This window comes from Plecotus auritus (genome assembly GCF_963455305.1).
Source record: "Plecotus auritus genome assembly, chromosome: 11".
Taxonomy (NCBI): Eukaryota; Metazoa; Chordata; class Mammalia; order Chiroptera; family Vespertilionidae; genus Plecotus; species Plecotus auritus.
In genome coordinates this window covers 43,109,955-43,135,911 of record NC_137777.1, presented here as the reverse complement: position 1 = coordinate 43,135,911, position 25,957 = coordinate 43,109,955, and the positions used below count along the sequence as shown (strand labels likewise).

Genomic DNA, 25,957 nt, shown 5'->3' with positions numbered 1-25,957 from the left:
CCCAGTGAAACAACAGCATGTCAATGTCTGAGAGAGATGTTAAATTTAAACCTGATTTCAATGGGGTTTTTTGAATCCCTTTTCTTGGAGTAGAGCATTTGAAAAGGTAGTGCAGCTTTTAATCACTTGTTACTTGATAGCATCGATCCTACTTTTATTTAAACTCAAAATTTTTGTCCCTAAAAGGTTTTATATATAAGAATTAACTCATGGGAAAAGGAGAAATGTGTATGTTAGTTTAAGAAAAATGTTAAATGTACCTGGAAAAAAATGTTCATCTTTATTAATTCAGATGATGAGGGAAACCAAGTATTTATTATGGCTGGAATGAGAAGGGAGACCACCCCACGGAGAGTCTAGAGAGCTTGAGCAGGATTTGGGCTGGGTGGGTGTGTATGCACAATTCTGACATTCAATTCAAATGAGCTCCCACCACACTAGCCCGTAACCCAGAGTGGATCATAGGAGACATTACACGTCAAGTTCTTAGAACAGAAGATGCAAGTTTAGGCCTCGCGTATAAAAAGCACTTGGTCAATCTTAACAGTAATTATCATCATCATCATCAATACCTTCTTGCTTGATTAACTTAATACCAGGTATTTCTATTTTTCCAATGGTGATACAGCAGGTCCTTGAATAAAGTCGTTTTGTGATAACGTTGGTGAGATGCCCTACGAACTTAACTCTTGATTATACCATTAGCCTGTGATGACATTCGTTTCCTTATACGTTCTTCTTAAAGTCACAGAACCCACTGTGCTGTTAAGTGAGGACCTGCTGTACTTGGTGGATTCCAAGTCATTGCGTTGACTGGGAAGAGGCTGCCCCTCTCCTTTAGACCTTGTCCTGCCAATGCCATGTGATGGCCAGAGGCAAGGGCTGTCCTCCAGGCAACAGGTCATCTCCCTGCTCACCTTCACAGCCTGGGGCGAGCCTGTCCGGTTGTGGGTGGTGTAAACCTGTCCCGTCCGGTCACCCCTCGTCCCCACCCCCAGATTCAAAAATTTGGCCTATGCCCCTGAGTTTTCAGCTCCTACCACCTATGGTTTCATTTGTCTGTTTCATGTTCCTGTCCAGGACTCCTTAAGAAATGTGCTAGAATTTTCCTTAACTTCTCCTTTACCCTATCACTCCTAGAAATCATGAGACATCAGCCCTTGGTTTATTGTGATCCTGGAGTGATATCTGTATATATTTGTGTGTTAGCTGGTAATAATCACAGAGAAACGCACAATATAACAACATTGAACTAATAATTTTGAAGTTATTAGAAATGTGTCTTTAAAAACGCTAGTAATCATTAAAATTCCCCCCCTTTTTTTAAAGGCCAGAATTGGTGTCTTTTCTGCTGGATTCTTTCCTACCTCACATGACCTTTCTGCCCCTCAGTCTCAGAGCAGGGAGTTCGGAAGAGCCCGCCTCAGGTCCTTGTTGTGCAGGAAGATCCAGGTGACTGTCGGGATAGTAAATGAGAGGACTGGACGTTCGTTGAGGGACAGCACACTTCCATGATCCTGTTGTGCTGTGGACACACTTGTCCTCCTGTCACCAGCATTTCTGTGGCGGGTTCTTGTTCCAGACTTGTAAATGCACAATTTATCCTAAATAGTCATGCAGAGTTGTGGTGGGAGAGGCCCTCACATGTGTCCTTGTCATTTAAAAATGAGCTTAAGCCCAGCTGGTATGATTCAGTGGTTAAGCATCAACCCATGAACCAAGAGGTCACGGTCCGATTCCTGGTCAGGACACATGCCCCAGTTGTGGGTTCAATCCCCAGTGTGGGGTGTGCAGGAAACAGCGGATCAGTGATTCTCTCTCATCATTGATGTTTCTATCTCTCTCTCCCTCTCCTTCCCTCTCTCTGAAATCAATAAAAATATTTTTTAATTGGAATGAGCTTAAACTATATCTTAGTAGAAGACAAACTAGGAAGGCCTCAGGTCCTCAGGTAATTTTAAGTGTGTGTGCATGTGTGCATGTGTGTGTGTGTGTGTGTGTGTGTGTGTTAATTCTCATCTGAGGATACTTTTCCATTGATTTTTAGAGAGATTGGAAGGGAGGGGGAGAGACAAAGAGAGAAACATCGATGTGAGAGAGACACATTGATTGGTTGCCTCCCACACATGCCCCAACCAGGGCTGGGGATCAAGCCTACAACCCAGGTGCATGCCCTTGGCCGGAATCAAACTCAGGACCCTTCGGTGTCCAGGCTGATGCTCTAACCACTGAGCAACCTAGGGCTCAGGTAATTTTCTTACCTACAAGAATATCAGGGCGTCGGGGAAAGTATTTGGGAAAGAAGACGGCATGTGATTTCTTAAAATTGGAATTAGCTCTCTGAAAGCTTAGAGCACTAGGATAATACGGGATTTATTTCGAGTTGTGTTTTCATGATACTCAGAGCATGATATATTCAGTACCACTTGCGTGCCTTCTAGTAAAAGCAGGCATCTCTGTTTCCATCCATTCTCTCCATCTTTGGCTACTATGTCGAGAAATTTGAAAGCTGGTAACCCTGACTACATGTAACCAAATAACCTACTAATGGGCCCTCCTTTGTTGGGGACGTTTAAAAGTGGTTTCATATGAATTGACTAGTGAATGCTCTTTTTTAGCGAAACATTTCCACGATGGTTTTCTTACTCAGCCCAGAAAACAAACGCCCAGTCTTATTTACTACCTGCTTGGGTATAAAGATTATTCAGAAAAAAAAAATCAAGTACAATCTTGGCTGACAGAAGGTAAAGTGTAATAGCCCAAGCAGTCTAAGAAAATACCTCAAAAGGCCTATTTAGGCAGAAATCCTGAACTATAGATAGATGGGTAGGATCCTATAGCCCGTCTGAATTTTAATTTCCCTGCCAGTGAAATGAGCGTGTCGGTATTAGCATTTGTATGTTAAGGTCTTGAAGCAAAAGCCCTAGACTGTAAAAAAAAAAAAAAAAAAAAATTTAGGTTGATTTTCTCTGATTCTTCATGACAGAGTCTGGCTATAGGCTAGCTTTGAGCTGTGGACATCTATAAAACCTCTTCTTTATATTGTATTTAGCTTTTCATGATGAGGGGGCATTTTTGATGTATTTGTCTTCTCTGAAGGGACAGCTTAAGTCCCCGGGGAGACTCTTCCTCCCAGCACAGACGTGCAGAAACGGCTGGCGAGGAGCCCGCTGGGCCAGCGCGGGGCTGGGTAGGACCAAGCCCACTTCTCAGCGCCCAGGAACCAGAAAGCTGGCTCTTCACGTGCGAGCAGTTTCCCTGAAGGCTCCCTCGATCGATGGGTTACATTCTACAAAATTCCTATCTGGACATTGGTCTTTGAAAAACTCTGCCAATATTCCAGAAGCATTTAGCTTTTCCTTCCGTGATGGTTTCTGTTTCTCTGTTTACTCTCTAGTTTTGGGCCTGCTGTGGGCCTTCCCTCCCAGAAAACCACCCCACCCCCACCTACCCAAAGGGCGGTGAGCACCTGGATGCAGAGCGGGCGCTGAGCCAGTGTACCACAAATTGACTCAAAGCCAGAGCACAACTGGGTTATGTCAGAAAGGGAAAAGGTTGCCACTAGCATTTGCCGTGTTTCTGCACCGCACAGGCCAATTTAAATATAGCAGCTACCACAACTTGTCCAGAATTAAAATAGCCCAGAACAAGTGGCAAATGGCAGGGAGGAGGACTCTCGGCCAAGCGATGGGCTAAGGGAAAGGGGAAACGGGCGATTGAGCTGGACTGTACAGGCTCAGAGAACAGCAGACGGGCCACCCGCGCCCACATCATTGCTTACCTGTCTGTCGTGTCAAGTCCCAGAGCGTAAAGGAGAAGAATGGTTAAGACACTCAGAAGCTTTTCCATTTAAAAAGCTGATGAAACTGTGTGATAGTGTAATTTTTCTATTACAGTCTGGTTACTGAATCCCCGTTTAATGATTTCCCATCCGCAGGCCAGGACAACGCCGTTGCCATTAGGTTTGCCAGGCCTAGAAGACCTTCTTCACCCATCAGTTGAATTACGTAACAACCCTGAAACAAAGCCTTACTTGACAAAGGAGCCTGGTGTCGCACATAATGAAATTATAATTGGAAAACAGGAGCAGCCCTGACTTAACTAGCTGCCAGGGCACTGGTAGTAATCAGTACTAGAGTTTTAGCTGATATTTCACTTAAAAGTATTCATTCCTGAAATTTTGGGTTTGGTTGGGGGTTTTTTTAGTTTTTCTTGATTTCAACTCTGTCATATTCCCTGAGATTCAACAAAACTCCCCCCCCCCCCAAAAAAAAATTATTAGAGGATAATAAGTACAGTTAATATTTGTCCCAAATGAGAACAAACAAAAAAACTTCAGGCACACATATTACTGGTTCACACTGGTTGATTCAGATATGTACAGGAGTGGACTAAAGTAGATTAGTAATAATAAATAATACTATAATTAATAATAATACAAGAATAAACTGTGTTTCGTGTACTCACAACCATAAACCTACTTTTACCTATCCCTGTATTTCAATCAAATATTGCATCCACACTTTAAACTTGTGTATTACATATTTACATATGTTTATATATTCCCTCCCCAAAATTCACCATCAGATTAAGCCTACCAAGCCAACATTCCATACTGCTGTAGGAATTCTAATGATCCAAGAGATTCATCTTCTCATTGTATTTAAGTTGATGGTTACTTTTAAGATGACAAAGCAGATTTAAAAAATAATAATAACCCTAGGCCTCTTCGTTACATTTACAATGAAGAAGGTTTGCTTCAAAAATTAACTGCAGACTTTTAGAGCCAAGGTAGATAAGCTGTTCTCTGGGAATCAAGCTGGTGCCAGAGAAAAGAAATTTTAACAAGTAAATGACAAGAAGGGCTTCATCATATTAAAACATGTCGCTCATGGTGACCTGTTGGTGCTGTCTCAGAGCCCAGGTGTGACAGCCCCCCCCTCTCAGACCAGAATCTGAAAAAGGGGGCAAATCTTTTTTTTTTTTCCTTTGCTCTGCGAGCTCTCTCTGTAAGCTGCTGTCACCGTGACGTTTCAGAAACACACTGCAGAGAAATGTCATGCTTACAGTCAACTGTTGTCAGCAGTGATCACCTGCCAGAGAGAAATGCAAGGGGAAAGGAGCTTTCTCGTTCCACAACTAGCATTACAGAGGGCTCCGAGCAGGAGGGCAGGGTGTGCACTGTGTGTGTAATACGCAGGGAAAGAAAAAGGAGCATGATCTTCAGAATTCAGCAGAATGAATTATGTGTGTCCAGAGTAGCAAAGAATTTAAAAGGGTTTTGAGACATCTGTGAATCATTAAGTATGTTGAGGTTTTTATTTGAGAGAGAAAACATTAGGGCAAGCATGTCAAACTCGGGGCCGCAGCCCGCATGCCTCGTTTATTTGGCCCCTGTTAGCCTTTAAGTTTGACATGCTTGCATTAGGGGTTGATCATGAGATGAGGGTTGAAACAGCATTGGAAAGGTGTCAGGAGAGACAGGCCAGTGGTGATTTTTTTTCCGGAACCAACTTCAAAAGTGATCTGAAACCTGGAGAGGTAGCCACAGGAAGACAGGGAACAGCAGGACCTTCGCAACATTAGTAAGAGCTCCTAACAGCATCAATGGCAGCAGCCAGCTGCTCACCTGCCTCGAGCTCCAGTCGCTGTCCCTGCTCCTTGTCTTGCATGGAAAGAGGCTTCCTAACCCCTTGCTCTGTGGAATAAATGCCATTTTCCAGGGCATTCCAGCCCTCCCTGGAAGAAGCCCTGTCCTCAGGGCAGTGGAGGGCTCTGTGAGACAGGCTTACTCTTGTATTCCTGCCCCTGAGTAATTGGGGGGGGGGGGCTTTTTAAAAAACCTTTATTGTTGAAAGTATTACATAAGTCCCCTTTATCCCCAGTGACCTCTTCTAGCCTGCCCCCACCCCCATCCCAGGCCTTCACCACCCTACAGTCTGTGTCCATGGGTTATGCATATATGCATACAAGTTCATTGGTTGATCTCTTCCCACCCACCACCCTCCCCTGCCTTTCCTCTGAGGTTTGACAGTCTGTTTCATGCTTCTGTGTCTCTGGATCTATTTTAAAAATGCGACCCAGACATCTTTTTTTTTCTTATGTGAGAGTGAGCTTTATTTATACGTTTTTATTGCACCCATCCCCCAACCCTTTGGCAACCATTAGTTTGTTCTCTATTATCTATGGTTATCTTTCTATTTTGTTTATTTGTTTTGTTTTGTTTAGATTCCACATACAGGTGAATTCATGCTGTATTTGTCTTTCTCTGTCCAGCATATTTCACTTAGCATAATATCCTATAGGTCCATCCATGTTGTTACAAATGGCAAGATTTTATTCATTTTTATGGCTCAGTAATACTATGATTTTAATATATACCACATCTTCTTTATCCATTCATCTGTCAGTAGACACCTAGGTTGCTTCCATATCTTGGCTAGTGTGAATAATGCTGCAATGAACATAGGGATGCATATATCCTTTTTAATTAGTGTTTTTGTTTTCTTCAAATAAATACCCAGTGTGTAATTGCTGAGTCATATGGCTGCTCTAGTTTTAATTTTTTGAGAAATCTCGACACTGTTTTTCATAGTGGCTGCACAAATTTACAATCTCACCAACAATGCATGAGGGTTCCCTTTTCTCTCTTCGCCAACACGTTATTTATTGATAATAGCCAACTTGATAGGTATAAAGTGATATTTCATGGTGGTTTTAATTTTCATTTCCCTGATGATTAGTGATGTTGAGCATCTTTTTATATGTCTACTAGAGGCCCGGTGCACGAAATTTGTGCACTGGGGTGGGGGTTGGTTCCCTCAGCCTGGCCTGTGCCCTCTTGCAGTCCAGGAGCCCTTGGGGGGATGTCCGACTGCTGGCTTAGGCACGCTCAAGCCGGCAGTCACACATCCTTAGTGCTGCTGCGGAGGTGGGAGAGGCTCCTGCCACCGCGGCTGCACTTGCCAGCTGTGAGCCCGGCTTCTGACTGAGTGGCGCTCCCTCTGTGGGAGTGCACTGACCACCAGGGGGCAGCTCCTGCATTGAGCGTCTGCCCCCTGGTGGTTAGTGCGTGTCATAGCGACCAGTTGTTCCGCTGTTAGGTCAATTTGAATATTAGCCTTTTATTATATAGGATGGGCCATGTGTATGGGGAGAAATGTCTATTCAGATCCTCTGCCCATTTTTTAATTGGACTGGTTGTTTTCTTCGGTGTTAGGTTGTATGAGTTCCTTACATATTTTGGATATTAACCACTTATTGGATGATTCATTGCCAAATATCATCTCCCATTCAGTAGTTTGTCTTTTCATTTGTAAATGATTCCCTCTGCTATGCAAAAAAACTTTTTACTTTGATGTCGTCCCATTTGTTTATGTTTTTCTTTTGTTGCTGCCCGAAGAGACATATACAAAAAATATTGATAAGACCCATGTCAAAGAGTTTACTGCCTATGTTTTCTTCTAGAAGTTTTATGGTTTCAGGTCTTACTTTTAAGTCTTTAATCCATTTTGAGTTTGTTTTTATATATGGTTAAGAAACTAGTCCAGGTTTATTTTTTTGCATGTATCCATCCAGTTTTCCCAGCACCACTTATCTTTAGTGAGACTATCTTTACCCCACTGTACATCCGTGCCTCCTTCATCATAGATAAATTGACCATGTAAGTGGGGATTTATTTCTGGGCTCTCTATTCTATTCCATTGATCTATATATCTGTTTTTATGCCAGTACCATACTGTTTTGATTATTGTCACTTTGTAGGATAGTTTGAAATCAGGGAACATGATACCTTTCACTTTTTTTTCCTCTCAAGATTTCTTTGGCTATTCAGGGTCTTTTATGGTTCTGTATAAATTTTAGGAGTATTCCAGTTCTGCGAAGAATGCTGCTGGTATTTTAATAGGAATTACATAGAATCTTACGTTGCTTTAGGCAGTAAGAATATTTTAACAATATTAATCCTTCCATCCATGAGCCAGGTATGTCCTTTCATTTATTTGTATCCTCTTTAGCTTTTTTTTTTTAATGTTTTCTGTAGTTGTCAGAGTATAGGTCTTTCACCTCTTTGGATAAATTTATTCTTGGATATTTTATGCTTTTTGATGCAATTATAAATAGGATTATTTTCTTAATTTCTCCTCTGATTGTTCACTACTGATGTATAGAAATGCAACAGATTTCTGTATGTTGATTTTGTATCCTGCAACTTTACTAAATTCATTTATAAGTTCTAATAGTTTTTTGGTGGCATTTTTAGGGATTTTTTTCTATTGATAGTATCACGTTATCTGCAAATAGTGAGAGTTTTACTTCTTCCTTTCCAATTTGGTTGCTTTATTTATTTTTCTTGTCTGATTGCTGTGGCTGGAATTTCCAATGATACGTTGGGTTGGGAAGTGGTGATAGTGGGCATCCTTCTCTTGTTCCTTATCTTAGGGGAAAAGCTCTGAGCTTTTCACCCCTGAGTATGATATTAGCTATGGGTTTGTCATACATAGCCTTTATTATGTCGAAGTGTGTTCCTTCCCTATCACTTTTTAGAGTATTTGTCATAAAACGATGTTGAGTTTTGTGAAATGCTTTTTCTGCATTTACTGAGATGAACATATGATTTTTAGCCTTCATCTTATTGATGCAGTGTATCATATTGATTTATGGTTGATGAACCATCCTTGCATCCTGGGATAAATCCCACTTGGTCACAGTGTATGATCTTTATTTTTTAATATGTTTTTATTGATTCTAGAAAGAGGAAGAGAGATAGAGAGAGATAGAAACATGGATCAGCTGCCTCCTGCCCACCCCCTACTGGGGATCGAGCCTGCAACTCGGGCATGTGCACTTACTGAGAATTGAACTAGGGACCTCTTGGTTCATGGGTCAATGCTCAACCACTGAACTACACTGGTTGGGCAATCTTTTTAATGCATTGTTGAATCTGTTTTGCTAATATGTTGTTGAGAATGTTTACACATATATTCATCAAGGATATTGGCCTGTAATTTTCTTTTTTTCTTTTTTCTTTTTTTTTTTGGAGGGGGGTCATATCTTTGTCTGGTTTTGGTATGAGGGTAATGCTAGTTTTGTAGAATGAGTTTGGAAGTTTTCCTTCTGCTTCAGTGTGTGTGTGTGTGTGTGTGTGTGTATTAGAGGCTGGAAATACAAAGATTTGTGCAAGAATGGACCTTCCTTCCCCTGCCTGTTGGCACTGCCTTCGCTCCAGCTGGAGCCGCCTTTCCGCCGCCCAGAGGCCCAGAGCAGCTGGGGTGGTGCCTGTGTATGCAAATTAACTCGCCATCTTTGTTGGATTAATTTGCATGCCCACTCCTGATTGGCTGGTGGGCGTTGTGAAAGTACAGTCAATTTGCATCTTTCTCTTTTATTAGTATAGATATATATATATATATCTACGCTAATATAAGAGAAAGATGCAAATTGATACATACATATCTACACTAATAAAAGAGAAAGATGCAAATTGACCGTACTTTCGCGATGTCCACTATATATATATATATATATATATATATATATATATATATATATATATATATATTAAGAAGGAAGGATGGACTTGTTCTGAACATTATGATTGACTCTTATAGGCTTCTCCTTTCCTTAATGTCCCTCATGTTTCAGGGTGACTTGTCAACCCAAAGCAACCCCACATGAAGCTATAAAAGGGTTTTCTGTTCCCCCATTTCATTCATGCCAGAACAAAGTGAAGAATGTGAATTACCATACTTTGTCATCTCCATTGCAGCATTACTTGGGTCCACAATTGCATATAAATATACTTTACGGTTTCGACTAGAACCCCACAGAGCCTCTCAAAGCTCCAGGGTTCTCTGCCTTAAGTGCAAGGCATTTTCATGTTCCCACTTCAGATAGCAAAGGACAGCCAAAGGTGAGGGCACACCAAATCTGTTGTCATTTTGGTAGGTGCTGTGATTATATTGAAAAGGAAGGAAGAGCCCAGCTGGCGTGGCTCAGTGGTTGAGCGTCGACCTATGAACTAGGAGGTCACAGTTCGATTCCCAGTTGAGACACATGCCAGGGTTGAGGGCTCAGTCCCCCTTATGGGTTATGCAGGAGGCAGCTGATCAGTGATTCTCTCTCATCCTTGATGTTTCTATCTCTCTCTCCCTCTCCCTTCCTCTCAGAAATCAATAAAAATGTATTTTTTTAAAAAGAAAGAAAAGGAAGAAAGAGTTGTTTGCAGCCCTTGTATCACTGGCTAAAACATGGCACAGTCAGGAAACATAACCTGGAAAGTAGCTCGATGCTCCGAGGTAGACGGGGAGGCCTCTGGGGCAGCTGTGAGAAACAGCGGAGCAGCCAGACTTGAGACCCACCCTAGACAAGTCCCACCTTGGGGGAGGCAGGCTTTGGTTTGGCAGGTAACTCTCCCTGCCCCTCCTAAGTTGAGCCTGACATTCCCCTAGTGACAAGGTAGCAGTGAGTAGATTTTGAATCCTTGGGCCTCAGGGAAAATTCTGACCTTAGTGTCAACCACATCCCCCTTGTTTGGGGGTGGGAGGTCCCGCATTCCCTCTCTGCCTGGAATTCTTCTGGAGATTCTTAGGATTCAGTGTGGACCTCGGATTGCTGAGGACTAGTTCCATTCCCGTTAATGCATCTGTCACTAAGAAATGGAGTCGCAGAAGGCAGACCCTGCATTCCCCAGTGACTGCAGCCGGCATCTGTCCATCCTACTGACAGGCACGCATCCCAGGCCCCAGAGTCAATAAATTCCACCCTGAAGAAAAAAACAAAGGTTAAAAGTTCATCAAAATGTGTCTAGAGTAGATACCCAGGCAGACAGCAGGCTCCTGGTCAAGAAATCCAAGTATCATAGGCACCATAAGGATGCAGTATTGAAGCAGACCACTGGCGATCTTCCAGGACTAGAAGGAAATATTCTTATTATTTGAGCCAGAATTTAACATGATTCTTTTATTTTATTTGAATCCTGCCTTGCATTTCTACCATCGTCTTTAATGAAGGGGAAGTATGTATACATTCTTACCTCCAGGTACACATAATCATCTTCAAAACCACCTTTGTCCTCCCCAAAGTAATTGTGTTATTTTTATTTAAAGGCACTAAACAGAAAACAGTCACTCTAATTTATATATTTGTTTCTGCCTGCATTTTTCTCAGTGCCCTTGGGCAAGCTATTATTTTATCTTTTGAGTATTGGGATGAAAATCTTCTCAGTTTAACACAACAAATGCTAAAAACAGGTACAATCACAACGGAGATTTTTTGAGATTCTCATGAGGAAAAGGAAGAAAACTTTTTAAGAATTCAGGAAAAAACTGAATGATCTGATATTTCCTTTTAAATTTGGAGGTGTTAATTGCTAATTTGTGATTTGGGGAAGGCAACTATGAGTTGGATGAATCTGCAGTATTTTTAACACCACCAAAAAATGTTCCTGCTAAAGAATAGCCTTGATAAAAACCAAATCTTTCTTACAGTTTCCAGTGAGATGTTTCTAAGCTGTGTTATTTCATTTGAAAGTCAGCCAAAAGTGGTTTTAAAATATATGTTATACTTTTAAAAGAAAGCTCGAAATTTTAATTTTCAATGGGAATCATAAAGTTATTAAAACTAAAGCATTAAATAGAGAAATAAAGAGGGCTATAGAGTCAGATAACATATGAATATAAGAAGATAGGACTAGGGCTATGAATGTGTTTTTATAACAGAACAAAAATATAGATGAGATCATTAAATGGCAGCAAAATCGAGAAGTAGTACAGGAATCTCTTTACACAGAGGTCACCCAGCTTTGCTCTAAAGGTTAGGAGACTCGGGTTCTGCCCATTCATCCCACTGAATTGCTATGTGACTTTGCATATGTTCCTTAGCCTCTCTGAGTCTCAAAACCCTACAGAAAGAAAAGTAATTGACCATGGGGCTCTCAGAGGCCCTTCCAGTCCTAATTGTACTTCCCAGCCTGTCTGGTAAAGCAGAACGTTCAAGAGCCACTTCCTCAAAATCAGAAGGTTACCATGAATCAGAGCCAATCCTTTGGGCTCATTAGATTGTTGTTCCCAATATCTGTTGCTGCAAAAGACTGATGATTTAAAGTGAAGTTAGTCAAGGACTTCTTGGTTGAACTATCGAGTGATTTCTTGTTACAGACCAGGCATGAAATTCATGTAGGTTATAACTGAATTACTATTTCTACAAGGAAACACGAAAAGAATAAAACTAGTTTGCCGAGAATAACTATAACCTGCTGTCCTGGCATTCCTCACAAAGCAGTCTTCTCATAAGCTCAACAACTTCAAAACCTGTACATTGAATGAGATGGAACTAAAGATGCAGGGTGGCTTTGCATAGCTAGTCCCAAGCAAGTTTTTGTTCAGACAGTTCAGCATCCAATGCCCGATAGAGGAATAGATTCTTTTATTGTTACCATTTAGGCATTCAAGACAGGACAAAGGGAAGGGGAAACTGGTAGATCCAGATTTTTTCAGAGCCATTTTTTATGATACTAATTTATGATGTTAATTTTATTCTTAATGCTTTATCATTTATTGTACTGAGGTATAATTGACATACATTATATTCATTCCGGGTACACAACGTAATGATTCTATCTTTGTGTCTTTTGTGAAACATCACCACAACAAGTCTGTCGCCATACATAGTTACAGAATTTAGAAAATCATTGTATATACTATAGGATAGAAAATGGGTATTTTGGCCCTAGCCGGTTTTGCTCAGTGGATAGAGCATCAGCCCACAGACTGAAGGATCCTGGGTTTGATTCAGGTCAAGGACACATACCTTGGTTGCAGGTTCCCCACCGCTGCATGCAAGAGGCAACCAATCGGTATGTCTCTTTCACGTTGATATTTCTCTCTGTGTCTCCCTCTCCCTTCCACTTTCTCTAAAAAAAAAAAAAAAAAAAAAATCAATGGAAAAATATCCTCGGGTGAGGATTAACAAAAAGAAAACGAAAACGGGTATTTTATTACCTAAGAGAATGTGTCTCAACTGTGAGTTGAAGGAGTTCTAAAGGATCTCTGTCATTTTTGAGGAGTGAGTGATGGTTGCTTCATTTCTTTTAATGTAGAAGGATGTATACAGTGGAGAATTTGAGCCTCACAGAGCATGCATTTACTGGGCACTTGCAGCGGTGAGTGGAGAATAGGCCTGCCTTCCCTGAGCACTGCTAGCTGCCACGATGGGGTGGACCATTGGTCTGGAATTGCTCTAATCCTTAGTCATACTTTAATTTGTGCCCATAATGGACCATTGGTAAAGCACAAGATGCACAACAACAGTGGGGTGCAAATAAAAGCCGCCTTGACATGACCGTTCTCGTTCTCGTTCCCCAGGTCTTAGGTTCCCAAGGTTGCAGCGTCCTTATCGGGCACAACCTTTCAGTTTCAGTAGGAAATGTAGTCCTGGTTCTCTCTGCTTTCATTTTATATAATATGCATCCATTTTGAAATGATTTGGCCCCCCTTTGGTTCTCAAAAGCCTGCTAGCAGGTCATTTGAACTAAAGTAATTTCTTTTAGTAGTAAGAATCAGGCAGTTCCTACAGAATTTGAATTTAGTCAGAATCAGGCAGTTTCTATAGAATTTGCCAGGGGAAAGACAAAGCCTCATTTCAGTTCATTAAAAAGCACCTGCCCTAACTGGTTTGGCTTCGTGGATAGAGCGTCGGCCTGCGGACTGAAGGGTCCCAAGTTTGATTCCAGTCAAGGGCGTGTACCTTGGTTGCGGGCACATCCCCAGTAGGAGCGTGCAGGAGGCAGCTGATGGATGTTTCTCTCTCATCAATGTATCTAACTCACTATCCCTCTCCCTTCCTCTCTGTAAAATCAATAAAATATATTAAAAATAATAATAATAAAAATGAAAAGCACCTAAAACTATAATAATAGCCTACATGTATAGACTTCACAATGATCAGATTGCCTCCCCATTTTTCACTGGATCCTAACCTAATCCTTTCTACTTCCTCCAGCCCAGGGTCCACAGTTGCCATGTGCCCTTACTCCCTACCCAAAGCCCTGCAGCAGGGACATCCTCCTCGCTCGAGTCTCTCCCTGGGTCAAAGCCACCTCCTCCCTCTCCTGGTTCTCCCGGAGTGAGAGTCTGATGGAGAACGAGGCAGAATCATATAGAACTGAAGTCAGGTCCTCCTGGTCCCATCCAGCAATTCTAATGCTCCTTCCTGCCATCCCATAGCACCTCTTTAAGCCCCGGGTTCTTCCTCCAAGCCCTACCGTTTCAACGGAAGACTAACCATGGCCATTTATTGACGAAATACCCTCAGTTAGTGCTAAGTACTTCGTATAAATCAGTTCTGATGCAGAACAGTTCCTTAGATAATAGCATCACCATTTGACAAGGAAGGACCTTGAGGCTAAAGTTACATGGCCTGTATGTGATAAACTGGGGATTGACCCAGGTCTGTCTGCTTCTAAAGCCCACAGTTCTGTCTCTTTCAAGCTTAGGATCCTTCCAAAAACCTTAAAACGCTGGATCAACCTAGCTGTTCTTAACTTTTTCCCATTTCCTTTCATTTGCTTCATCTTGGACCCGACTCCGACCATTGTCACCTTCTCAAAGCTTCTTCATTTGCTTCTCTTCTCTGGGCATCTTTCTTCCCAACTTCCAACCTGACCAGCTCTTGTTTCCTTCAGCTGCGAACAAAATGCCCTTTCCCTTGGCCCACTTCATCCTTCTGGTGACTGTCCAAATTTCCTCCTTCCTTTCTGGATCAAAAGTGTCCAGTATGTGGCCGACACCTGCTTCCTCTACTTCCTCCGCCCCTTTCCTCACTGACCCCCTTCCGTCTGGCTCCTGCAGTGGCCTTTGGGTCAGCACTGCCCTCTCAAAGCTTCTTAGCAAATGCTCTGAGCCCTCAGCTCTCTCCAGCACACGGCAGGATTGACAAGCCACCCCTTCCTCAGACTCTGCGGGCACATGTCACAGTGGCTAGTGCCCCAGGGAAGGGACAAATTCCGATCTGGCCCACTTACGTCCTAACAGCAGCGATTTATCCAAGAACAAGAACTTTGAATGGTTCTATTGGAAGTCCACCTTCCACCTGCTCCCTGCTGCCTCTCAGTTCACTATGTCCTTCACCAAGTTCCATGGGCACTTTTGTCTCTGTCTTTAGTCCTTTGTTTTTTGTTGTTGTTAATTGTCACCCGAGGATACTTTTTCCTTTGATTTTTTTTTTAGAGAGAGTGGAAGGGAGGGAAGGCAAGAGAGAGAGAAACATCGATGTGAGAGAGATACATTAGTTGCCTCCCGCACACGTGACTGGGGCTATGGATGGAACCTGCAACCCCAGTACATGCCCTTGACCAGGAATCGAACCTGAAATTCTTTGGTGTTTGGGCCAACACTCTAACCACTGACCCACACCGGCAAGGGTGTCCTTTGGGTTTTTGACTCATTGACTTGATAGGTTCATCCACCTGTCGTGCACTCATCCTCTGTGATCATAATTCCCACCTCCCTGTTTCTATCCTTGACCTTTACTCTGCATGGCATCCCTCTGAATGCCTGTGTCATGTAAGATCCTACTCTTCTAAAACTGAACTTGTCATCACCTTCAGACTGTCTCCCATTCGCACCTGCACAATTTCTATCTGTAGCAAAGCCATTCATCTGGATACCAAGTTAGAAATCTTGGGGTTTTCCCTTATGTTTCTATCCTTCTTACCCATTTCTCCATTCAACGAGTACTTGTTGAAAGCCCCTGTGCCAGGCTTTCAGAGCTGACAGTGCAGGCGTGGAGGCTGCCTGGCGTTTCAAAAGGGTGATAGTTCTTCCCTCATAACGCCCTTTGGTTATTCCTTTTCATATGGCTCTTCCCCCTGATGACACCCTGTATGCCCTGGCTGAGACTCATGCAACTTCTCATCTGAGAGCCCAACGTTTCCTCTTTCTTCTCACACCCTCTGGACACATAGGATGCTCTGGAAATTCCTTGAACATCAGTAACCATGTTTTCTTTATTTTGAGAAGTATACATAGCCTAAAATTTACCATCTTAACCATCCTTAAGTGTTATAGTTCATAGTGTTAAGTGTATTCACAGGTTGTGCAGCCAATCTCCAGAACTTTTCCATTTTGCACAACTGAAACGCTACACTCATTAAATAATAACACCTCATTCTTTCTCCATATTCCCTGGCAACCACACTTCTACTTTCTGACTCTATGAATTTGACTCTTCTAGGTACCGCATATGAATGAAATCATACAGTCTTCATCGTTTTGTGACTGGCTTATTTCACTAAGCATAATGTCCTCCAGATTCATCCATGTGGAAACAGTTGTCATAATTTCCTTCCTTTTTGAGGTTGAATAATATTAGATGGACCATTTAACATTGGCATGCTTTCTGAGAAATGTTTCATAAGGTGATTCCGTGGTCACTCGCACATCGTAGCGTGCACTTACTCAAATCTATATGGTCTAGCGCACTACTGTAATTGTATATGCTATGCTTTTATACCACAGGCCGCACAGCAAGTTTGTTTACACCAGCATCACCACAAACATGTGAGTAGTGCATTTCACTACAGTGTTACAACAGCTGAGGTCACTAGGCCATAGGAAATTTTTAGCTCCATTATAATCTTGTGGGATCATCTTATATGCAGTCCATCACTAACCAAAACATCACTGTGCAGTATATGACCATATACACCACATGTTGTTTATCCATTCATTCATTGATGGGCACGGGTTGTTTCCCCCTTTTGACGACTGTGAAGAATGCTTCCTGAACATGGATGTACAGATATCTCTTGGAGACTCTGCTTTTCCTTCTTTGTGGTATATGCCTAGGAATAGAATTGGCAGATCATATGGTAATTCTATTTTTAATTTTTGGGAAACCACCATACTGTTTTCTTTTTTTATTCTTAATTTGTACACTTTAATTGGCAAGCATCTCTTAAAACAGAAGTCCATTGGGGAGATACTTATTAAAATATGTCTTTGACAATGAAAACAGGGAACCAGTGGGCAGGGGTCTCCAGATTGCCTCCTCCTCTAAAACCCTATGATCCCAGCCCTACCCTCCACCATACTGTTTTCTACAACAGCTGCTACATGTTACATTCCCACCAATAGTGCACCAGGGTTTTAATTTCTCCACATCCCCACCAACAATTGTTATTTCCTGGAGGGTTTTTTCTAGTAACTATCCTAATGGATGTGAGTAGTATCTCATTGTGATTTTGATTTGCATTTCCCTTCATATACATGATCTTGAGTTTTTTTCACATGTTTGCAGAAATACCTATTCAAGTCCTTTGCCAATTTTTAATTGGGTCCTTTGTTGGTATTGAGTTGTAGTAGTTTTTTATATATTCTGGATGCTAATCCATTGTCAGATATATGGTCAGCACATATTTTCTGCCATTCAGTAGGTTGCAGGTGACTCTATTTCAAAGTGAAGTTTTAATATTATTTAGTCATAATGTCTTTGAACTTCAAAATGACCGCATTAAAGGACTTTTCTCTAAAAATTATTTCAAGAACATAACATTTCTTATTTTTTTTTTACATCCAATTTTTCTCAGTGCACAAATTACATGCGAAAGTAAATTTTAGATAAATTCTATAAAACTCAGACTAAAGTAAAAGAGAGTCAATTATTTGGCATATTTCAACTGAGGATTAGGAATGTGCTTTTGACCTGGCCTATCCAGAGAATATAGCCTTTAAGCTTATTAAGTTTGATCAAATTTTAGGGAATAAAGTCTGTAAAGTACTTAAGAATGAGGACTTACTTTCCAAGCTTGAAAATGTCCTGAATATAGAAAAAAATCCTGTACAGGAAGTTGACTAATATGTTCAGCTTTTCCCAAGTTAGTACATGTGTTCCTGAGCATTAACACAGTGTGAGGGGCTAGAGTTCAGAAAACAGAGAGCTTTATTGAGCCAGTAATTTTTTTTCCAATATCCTGCCAGTTTCCAAAAAGGATTAGCAAGGACATTATGATGAGTCACACATACATTCCTGACACTGGGGAATGTTGCAGCCATGTAGTTAGGGAAGATAACCATATACACAGATTGAAGGTGGATTTGCTCCAAGTTTCCCGGCTGCCTTAACAAAAAGAGAAATAAAGGTTATGTAGTTCTTATGTATGATACAAGGAAGCACACCGGTTTATCAGCAGAGACCACATTCTTCCTGGCACTGAACTTTACGAGGAATATCTCACCCAGATCTTTATAAACATGGCAAGCATACATACAGTGAACTGCATTTTACAACAGGTATGTAAACATTCTTCATACGCATCTTGGTTCCTCCTGTCTCCGCTTGATAAAAAAAAACCAAGGGTGTGGTATAAATTATGATTCTACAAAGACATTTCTGTGATAAAAGTAACATGGTTTAACTTTTGATCTTATGGACAAGGATTATCTGTGGTCTAGACTGGCCTTAACCTCGTCTCTTAGTATTAGTGCTTCCAAAGCCTGTATCATCATACCTCTGTGAATCTGGGCCTTTAAAAGATCAAATATCAAACTCCCATGGGGATAGCTAGCCCCTTAGTTTACATTTTATATCTAAATAACTTAATGTTGCTTACTTTTTAGGGAAGTAAGACATGAACTCCTGCTCTGGCAAGAAAGACAAATGTTTTCTGATGCTGGAACAAGTTTTTTTATGTTGTCTTGTTTTGCTTTTGGGGTTTTTTGTTTTTTATTTTTTTGATGGAACAAGTATATAGCCAGGATCTAAGATTTTTGTCTTAAAGTTACTATTCTACATCCTTTTAAAAATAAAAAAAGCAACTCTGGGAGAAAAGTAACATTCAAAAACATATAAATGTAAAGATTGACCCTTATGAAGCTGTATTCCCACCCCAAATTTACTGAGAATGGAGTTTTAGTAGAATCATAGTCCTTTCTAGATTAAAATCATTATCAGCTATGTCAGTGAACAGATGTATAAAAGAGGGAAAGTTAGAAGTTGGGACAGGCATGTAAGGGACCCATGTGTTACTTCAGCTGGGTATGTTCAGTGTATTGTTTATATGCTTTTTTTAGTACAAGTATTATTATGTGTAAGAAATATTGGGAAAGCCGGGATGTTGTTCTGAATAAGGTGACATAAAACACTATTTCAGTCATTAAAGGTGGGAAAAGCTCAGATTCTCATAAACTTACTGATTGGAAAAGTAAGTTGTAATTAAGTTCTTAAGTCCAGGTGGTGCCTAAAGTTCAGAAATTCCACATGGACTGTTTTTGGCCCTTCACAGGTGACCTTTGCAGGGCTCCTGTCCAGGAGGGAGTCACTTAGCTCCCGTGTGAGTCTAACCAGCTGCCCACGTGTCTGTATCTCTATATTCCTACATAGTAACTCTCTACCAGTTAAAATTTTGGTTTATTTCTAAAATTATGACCCTAAAAGAAAGTCAATGACAAATGCCTGAGAGAAGTTGCTTTTCACTTACTGTTGACTGTGTTTAATGGGAGAAAGTGTATGTGATGTCAGTGTTGGAGACTGGTGAGGGTCTGAAGATTTATGGGTGTCAGCAGTCGTTTGATTGAATGAGAGGTTCTTGGGCATGCGTGCTGCTTTTATGCATGCGTGTTTCCCACGTGACCAGCGACAGCAGCAGGGCATTCCCTGTGAGTTGTTTGAGCTCATCTCTCCAGATGGACCAGCCTGAACCCCCATCCCCCAACCCATGAACAATGGCAGGTCTTACCAGCTGGCTGATTAAAAGGACCGTGTGTGGCTCTGGAACTGAACGTGGGGTGTGAACACAGGAACTCACTAATATGAGGCAGGGTCAGGCCCGGATTTCCCCCCAGGCAAAATCTAGATATATCAGGTCTGGCCACACAAAGCTGGTGGCGACAGCAAAGTCACAGTGGGTTCTTGTTCTCTTCTGCTTTTTGTGATCAGATCCAGGGCTACCGAAAGCTCCCAAGCAGACCTCGGGTTTCAGGGTCGAACGTGGTTTGGACTCATCTCAGCAGCCGGGCGGGAGAATTGACACAGGCACAGGCACTGGATGGAAAGGTCCCCCCTCCCTGTGTGGTGTTACAGGAAGGAGCAAGTGAAACAGGACGGGGTTAAGGCTTCACTGATGTTCTGCTTCCAAAATATATTTGCAGAAAGGTTAAGCTGTATTTGTGCTCCGGTTTCGCATATTGTGAAAAGCGGCAGAACTAATACCTCCATTTTATTTGACGCTGCGGTGGTGGGTTGTGATGGTATCACAGTGAGTTGTTGGTTACTTGAGTTTTGTGAATTTGTCATTGAAAGGGTAGTAGGTTTTGTTACAAGGCAGCGTAACTGAACTCTTACGGTTTCATGTGTGATGACACCTGGACATGATTAGGCTCTAGCTAAGAACATGAGAGAACATGAAAACTAATCCTGGGGAAAAGGAGATTCTGGGAAGTTGAAAGAACATAATGGAGGCCCCGTAGATGCTCAGACACCATGCGTGGGACTGACGTGTCACCTGTCCTCAGTGATGGCTGCCTGTGGGGTGACGAGGCCAGTGTTTAGGAATGTGTTCTAATCCTCGTCATTTTGTCTCCGTTTCATGATACCCGTTAGAGACCATCTAAAACATCCTCCGGGATTCAGAAATAACAATTCTGACGATTGGACGTTGATCCACTTCATTTTAATTAAAAGGCTTTATTTTTAGAGCAATATTAAGTTTACAGAAAAAGTAAGTAGATCAGTACAGAGAGTTCCCCTGTGCCTCCTCTCCCCACACCCACACCGTTTTCCCCATTATTATTTAACATCTTGTGTTAGCGGGTACATTTGGTACAATTGATGAACCAATATTGATACATTAGTATGAACTAGAGCCCATGGTTGGCAGGAGGGTTCACTCTTTGTACAGTTCGGTGAGCTTTGACAAATGCATAATGTCATGTATCTCCCATTACTAGTGTCCCCCAGACTAGTCTCACTGCCCTAAAAATCCCATGATCTACCTGTTCATCCCTCACCAACTTTCACCCTGGACCTTGGCAACCACTGATCTTTTTACTGTCTCTGTAGTTTTGTCCATCCATTCATGTGTAAGTAACTACTCAGCTATTTCTAAGGAAGCCTCATTCATTCATTTATTTATAAAGTGAGCCCTCAATAAATACTGTGTGCCGGGCAGTGTTCTGTGCATTGGGCACATAGCCAAGGACCAGATTTAAAATCCCAGCCTTCAGGAAGGAAGCCTACGGCAAGTACATCAGGCCTCCAGGCTAGGGCGTACGTAGGAGGGAAACACCCCGTGAGAGCACAGGGTAAGAGGACATAGCTGAAGAAAGTAATTGGAGAATGGGGCCTCCTACCAGTTAGCCCCGTGGTCACCGGTCCGACCTCAGCCTCCTGCCTCTTCCTGGAACTCTGTCTGCCAGCCTCCTCCGGCTGCCATCTGTGTTTTCTCTCCTAAGACCAGCCAGGGCACAGTGCCATTTCCCAACGCCTCTCTCTGAAATAAGTCCAAGCACCTTTTAGACTTTATAGTCCTGCTGGTGCTCATGACATAGAATAGAAAGTTTACAAAGTTATAAGAAATAGGTGCTTGTGATCATCATCCAAGGACTAACTGGACAAGGTCTTCTCCTTTGGAAGTGGATGACCCAAAGTTCTCAGTCACACACCCTCCAGATCCCCTCTTCTTAGGAAGGCAGGAAGCAAATCAATCAACCACAAATACCTGTTGTTGCCATAAGAAGTTCCATTGTTCTCCCTACTGCCTTCTCCCTAGCCCTAGCCCTAGAGCAAGCATGTTAAACAAACGAGGTGTGCGGCCCACCAGCCACGAGTTTGACATGCTTGCTCTAGAGTCTAGAGGTCTCCGTGAGGGAGTATGGGCCTGGGAGAGGGCAAAAGACTGAAAGAAGTCCATTTCCTCCTCTCCTCTCTGCCGTCTCTTTTTTGTTTTACCCAAGAAGCATGCTTACAGAGCAGCTACTCCTTGGAACCTCCCCTGAGCACATTCTTAGAGCAGGCTGGTGAGAGCCAACTGTGTGCATTGCTTCCCAACCACATTCAGTGGCATCACGCTGGTAGCCTGAAATTGGCTGTGGTGGGAGTATTTACACCAGTGAAATTAGTGCTGCAAATCAGAGTTTTACTTTATTTCTCCCCCAGGGAGCTACTTTACCCACAGCACTGGGCAGACCCCTATTCAAATTCTACCATAGGAATTAAATCCAGAAAACACCATGTTGATTCATGTTCTAATTCTACTCTCCATGGTTGGGGAGAGCAATGGCAACCAAAGTGAACCGGATATTCCATTCAGTGAATTTTGCATCGAGCTGTACAGAACGTGCTCATCCTTCGTGTCCCTTGAAAGAAGGACTGAGGCATGTTATTGGTAGTTTAGTTCAGTGGTTGGCAAACTGCAGCTCGCGAGCCGCGGTTTGCCGACCACTGTCCTCGACTCTCGATTCCAATAATTACAGGCTGTTGTTGTTCCTTGTGATTAAGCCCCTATCCCAGTGGTCGGCAAACACATTAGTCAATAGAGCGGCAAACCGCGGCTCGCGAGCCACAGTTTGCCGACCACTGGTTTAGTTCATGTTGTCTCTGTTGAAACGACTCTAAGACTTGCTGGTGCAAGGCCGGATCACAATTAGCATTTCTTTTCGGCTGCAGCCAGTTTGCTTGTCCACATGTAGCTAACAAGGTCCCACCCTGATGACTGGCCACTTGTGCTCCCTGCAGGACTGCACACGCCAGAGCCAAAGCTGACGCCGCGGACCAGGCCGCGCTGGCCGCCCGCCAGGAGTGCGACATCGCGAGAGCAGTGGCCAGGGAGCTGTCGCCTGACTTCTACCAACCAGGTAAGACCGCGTTGTCCTGTGGTGGGAAAGGTAAGAGCATCACCTCTGATTTCCTTTTTTTCATTCTTTCCCATTCAACTGAAAGGTCTGTGCTTCATGAACCCCAGAAACACTAGAAAACAAATGGGAGCACAGTTAGAAACATCTGAAGCCTGAGGGTTAGCCCTAGAGGTTCGGGTATTTGCCAGTGTGACTCCCCTCCTGCCTCCCCACTCCCAGCAACAACCTTGGAGCTGATAGCAGTACGGGAGACGGGAATCCAAAAGAAGCATCTGATTCTAACAAAGTGCGTATTTAGTGGCCATTGCAGATGTAACAAATAACCCCAAACGGGCAGTAAGAGGAGAGCCCATACATACAAAATGTTGTGTGTGTGTGTGTGTTTTATTGTCTAAAGTTTTACATGTGTCTCCTTTTTCCCCAACTGACCCCCCCTCCCCAGCCATTGCCACTCCGGGCAAGCCCCCAGTGTCTGTGTCCACTGGTTATGCTAATATGCATGCGTACAAGTCCTTTTGAAACATACTTGAACTGAGGCTCCCAGAACTGTGGTTAGGAGGTAACATCCCGCTTAAAGACGTGACTCTGCTCAGGTTGAGATGACGATGTATGTCATGATGGATGCAGAGAAAGTGACAACCTCAGAAAATAAAAGTCAGTCCTGATTATCTGTCTCTCGAGTGTTATAAAATAGCAATAAGCAAATGTTTGCAGTGGATTTAAATATTGAAGTCACTTCCTAGTGGTTTCCAACTAGACTGCCTCCATCCCTTTCTATAATATCCTGGTGTTAATAAAATGGCAATAGCCATTTTTATGTGTTTTTCTATTGTCTTAACATCTTTCTGGGGATTGATTGAGGGTTCAATAGATTTCTAAGGGAAGAAGAACCAAAATGTCCTAAATATCAAAATATGTATTTTCTTGGCAAAGAATTTTCCACATTGGTTTCTATTAAATCAAGCTGGATAACTAGCACCCTGCACAGCATGTGTGTTCTATACACACTGGGTTCCAATGAAGGTGAGAGAATATTGGAACCCCCGGGACATCGCTGTGACTGAATGAACAAGGTAAGTCAGAGTGAACAGAATAGCAAAATCCATATAAAAGCTAGAAAGTGTGGCTGCAATAAAGGACGGAGGAAAGAGAAAGTAACGGGATGTTGTTGTTTTTATCTGCAAAGAATGAAGACAGTAAAGGCCGGTTCAGAAGACTTTTTATGAGAGGCCCAGTCCGGTCGGTTGAGTGATGGACTTGTCACAGAGTGGCTTCTGTAACAGCTCAGGGGAGGCAGTGGGGATCGTGTGTGTTCTCCTTCGCATGCGTTATTTTTAACCTGTGGCTGAGATTGAAATCATTTAACATGTATGTATATATGTTTTGTCCAGAAAGGGAAATTTCCAATTTTTATGGTGACCTTAGGTGGGAAGAAACTGTTGGCTGGTGTGAAATCAACTCCCTTCCCTGGTACCTAAGTACATTAGCGAATGGCCTGTTGTAAGGTGAGAGCTGGGAAGGGCTGGCTCCTCCCCGCAGTGCTCACACTGTCAGGAAACCACACTGCCTCAGGAATCAGCACTGACTGAGCGGCTCTGAAAGCAAACAAACTCCCCATTGTCTGCAGATGGCAGTTTCTGGATTCTGTTGGGGAAAGGGTTCCCTATAGATTTCTATTAGGTGTGTTACCAAGAGGTAAATGATACAGAAGGTCATCTCACTTTCCCAGACTAAATGGTATTAAAAGCCTTTTATGGTTGTAAAAGCATTTGGGGGGGTGGGGGGTGGTCAGGGAATATTGTGGGAAAATGTAATTGCACCCTTTCTGAGTGAAACCGGCTTCATGGAAGCTCGTTGTTGGTCAGTAATGAATATATCCCCAGAGCAGGGGATGACAACAAGGGCTCTGTTTGAGACAAGGCCCAGGGGTGGGGAGGCAGCAGTCCCCTTTACCCACAGCCAGCACTTCCTTCGGCACCTGTCTAGAAAGTCTTTTCTGTACTGAGTGTGATTGAGCTTCTGCAGGGAGCTTAACTCCATAACTCATGCTTTCCCCCTCCACGTTACAGGGTGAGCAAGTCAGGCACCTCTGAAAGGGTTTAAGTATTTTTCCTAAGTCAGGCTGCTCGTTCAATTTAGGTATCTCACCTATAAATGTTTCCATTGTTGGAAGTACATGTGTCCTGCGGAGAAGTTGTTAACCCTGGGGAAGGATGTCCATCAGGGCTGATGTTCTGGTCACTTTCATAATAAGTTACCTACCTCAGGACCTGGCAATATTTTCACGTATTTACCCTCTTTGTTAAATCTTATGCTTTTAGTTCAAAACTGGATGATTCTGCAGTTCAGTTAAAACTAAGCGGGGGGCTGGGGAGGAATCAAGCCCTGTGGGATGGCTTTGAGTAAAGGGTTAAATTCTAGTAAATAAAGCATACAAACGGCTGTGAATGTGTGTAGGTGACTGCATACACGCACGGTAGAGTGAATCATCCCCCAAGAATTTAGAAAAAGGTTGCCTTCTGAGAGTTGAATTATAAAATGAGCCCAGGATACTACACAGAGATATATAAAGGGCTCAGAAGTGATCACCTGGGTTTCAGAGTTGCGAGATGTCCTTGTCACCTGATTGAGTGTATTAAAATATCTAAAGACAGAATTGGTCACCCAAAGAGTACAGGGAAAGAGTCGCAGAGAAAAGTGTTGGCAGCACCCACGTAAATACTGTCCAAAGGAGAGAGGAACCTTGGCCAAAACGTAAGCTCGAGTCTAGCGGTTGCATTGGAAGGACATTGCTATAATGGGGAAGGATGCAGGAGCTGTCACCAACACTGTGTGGCTTTATTGGCAAGATGACCCCACTGAGGAATTGGCTGCCTCAGGCTAGCTGAGCCTCAGGCCTTCGGAAATTTGACTCACCTCATGCTCTGTGTCCTGATTCGTGTTCACTAGCAACCTTCTCATGTTGATTGAGCTCCTGGTGGAGGTCGACCACAAGGAGAGCATGCACTGGTGGTATCAGGGCAAGTCCCCTGGCCTATGTGACATTGGCATTGGTGGTTCTAAAATAATGAGCTGGACTTCTGCTGTCCTGCATCAGTCTTGTGAGCTTT

At 42.7% G+C, this 25,957-nt stretch overlaps 1 protein-coding gene across 2 annotated transcripts in view; it reads left to right on the top strand.

Moving 5' to 3' along the window:
* JPH1 (junctophilin 1) overlaps nucleotides 1-25,957 on the top strand; it is an 87,458-nt gene that overhangs the window by 43,345 nt on the left and 18,156 nt on the right. For both annotated transcript variants that reach the window (XM_080646456.1, XM_080646457.1), the window contains exon 3: nucleotides 22,729-22,847. In XM_080646456.1, the coding sequence (XP_080502582.1) occupies nucleotides 22,729-22,847 (119 nt within the window). The remainder of the gene's footprint in view (nucleotides 1-22,728; nucleotides 22,848-25,957) is intronic.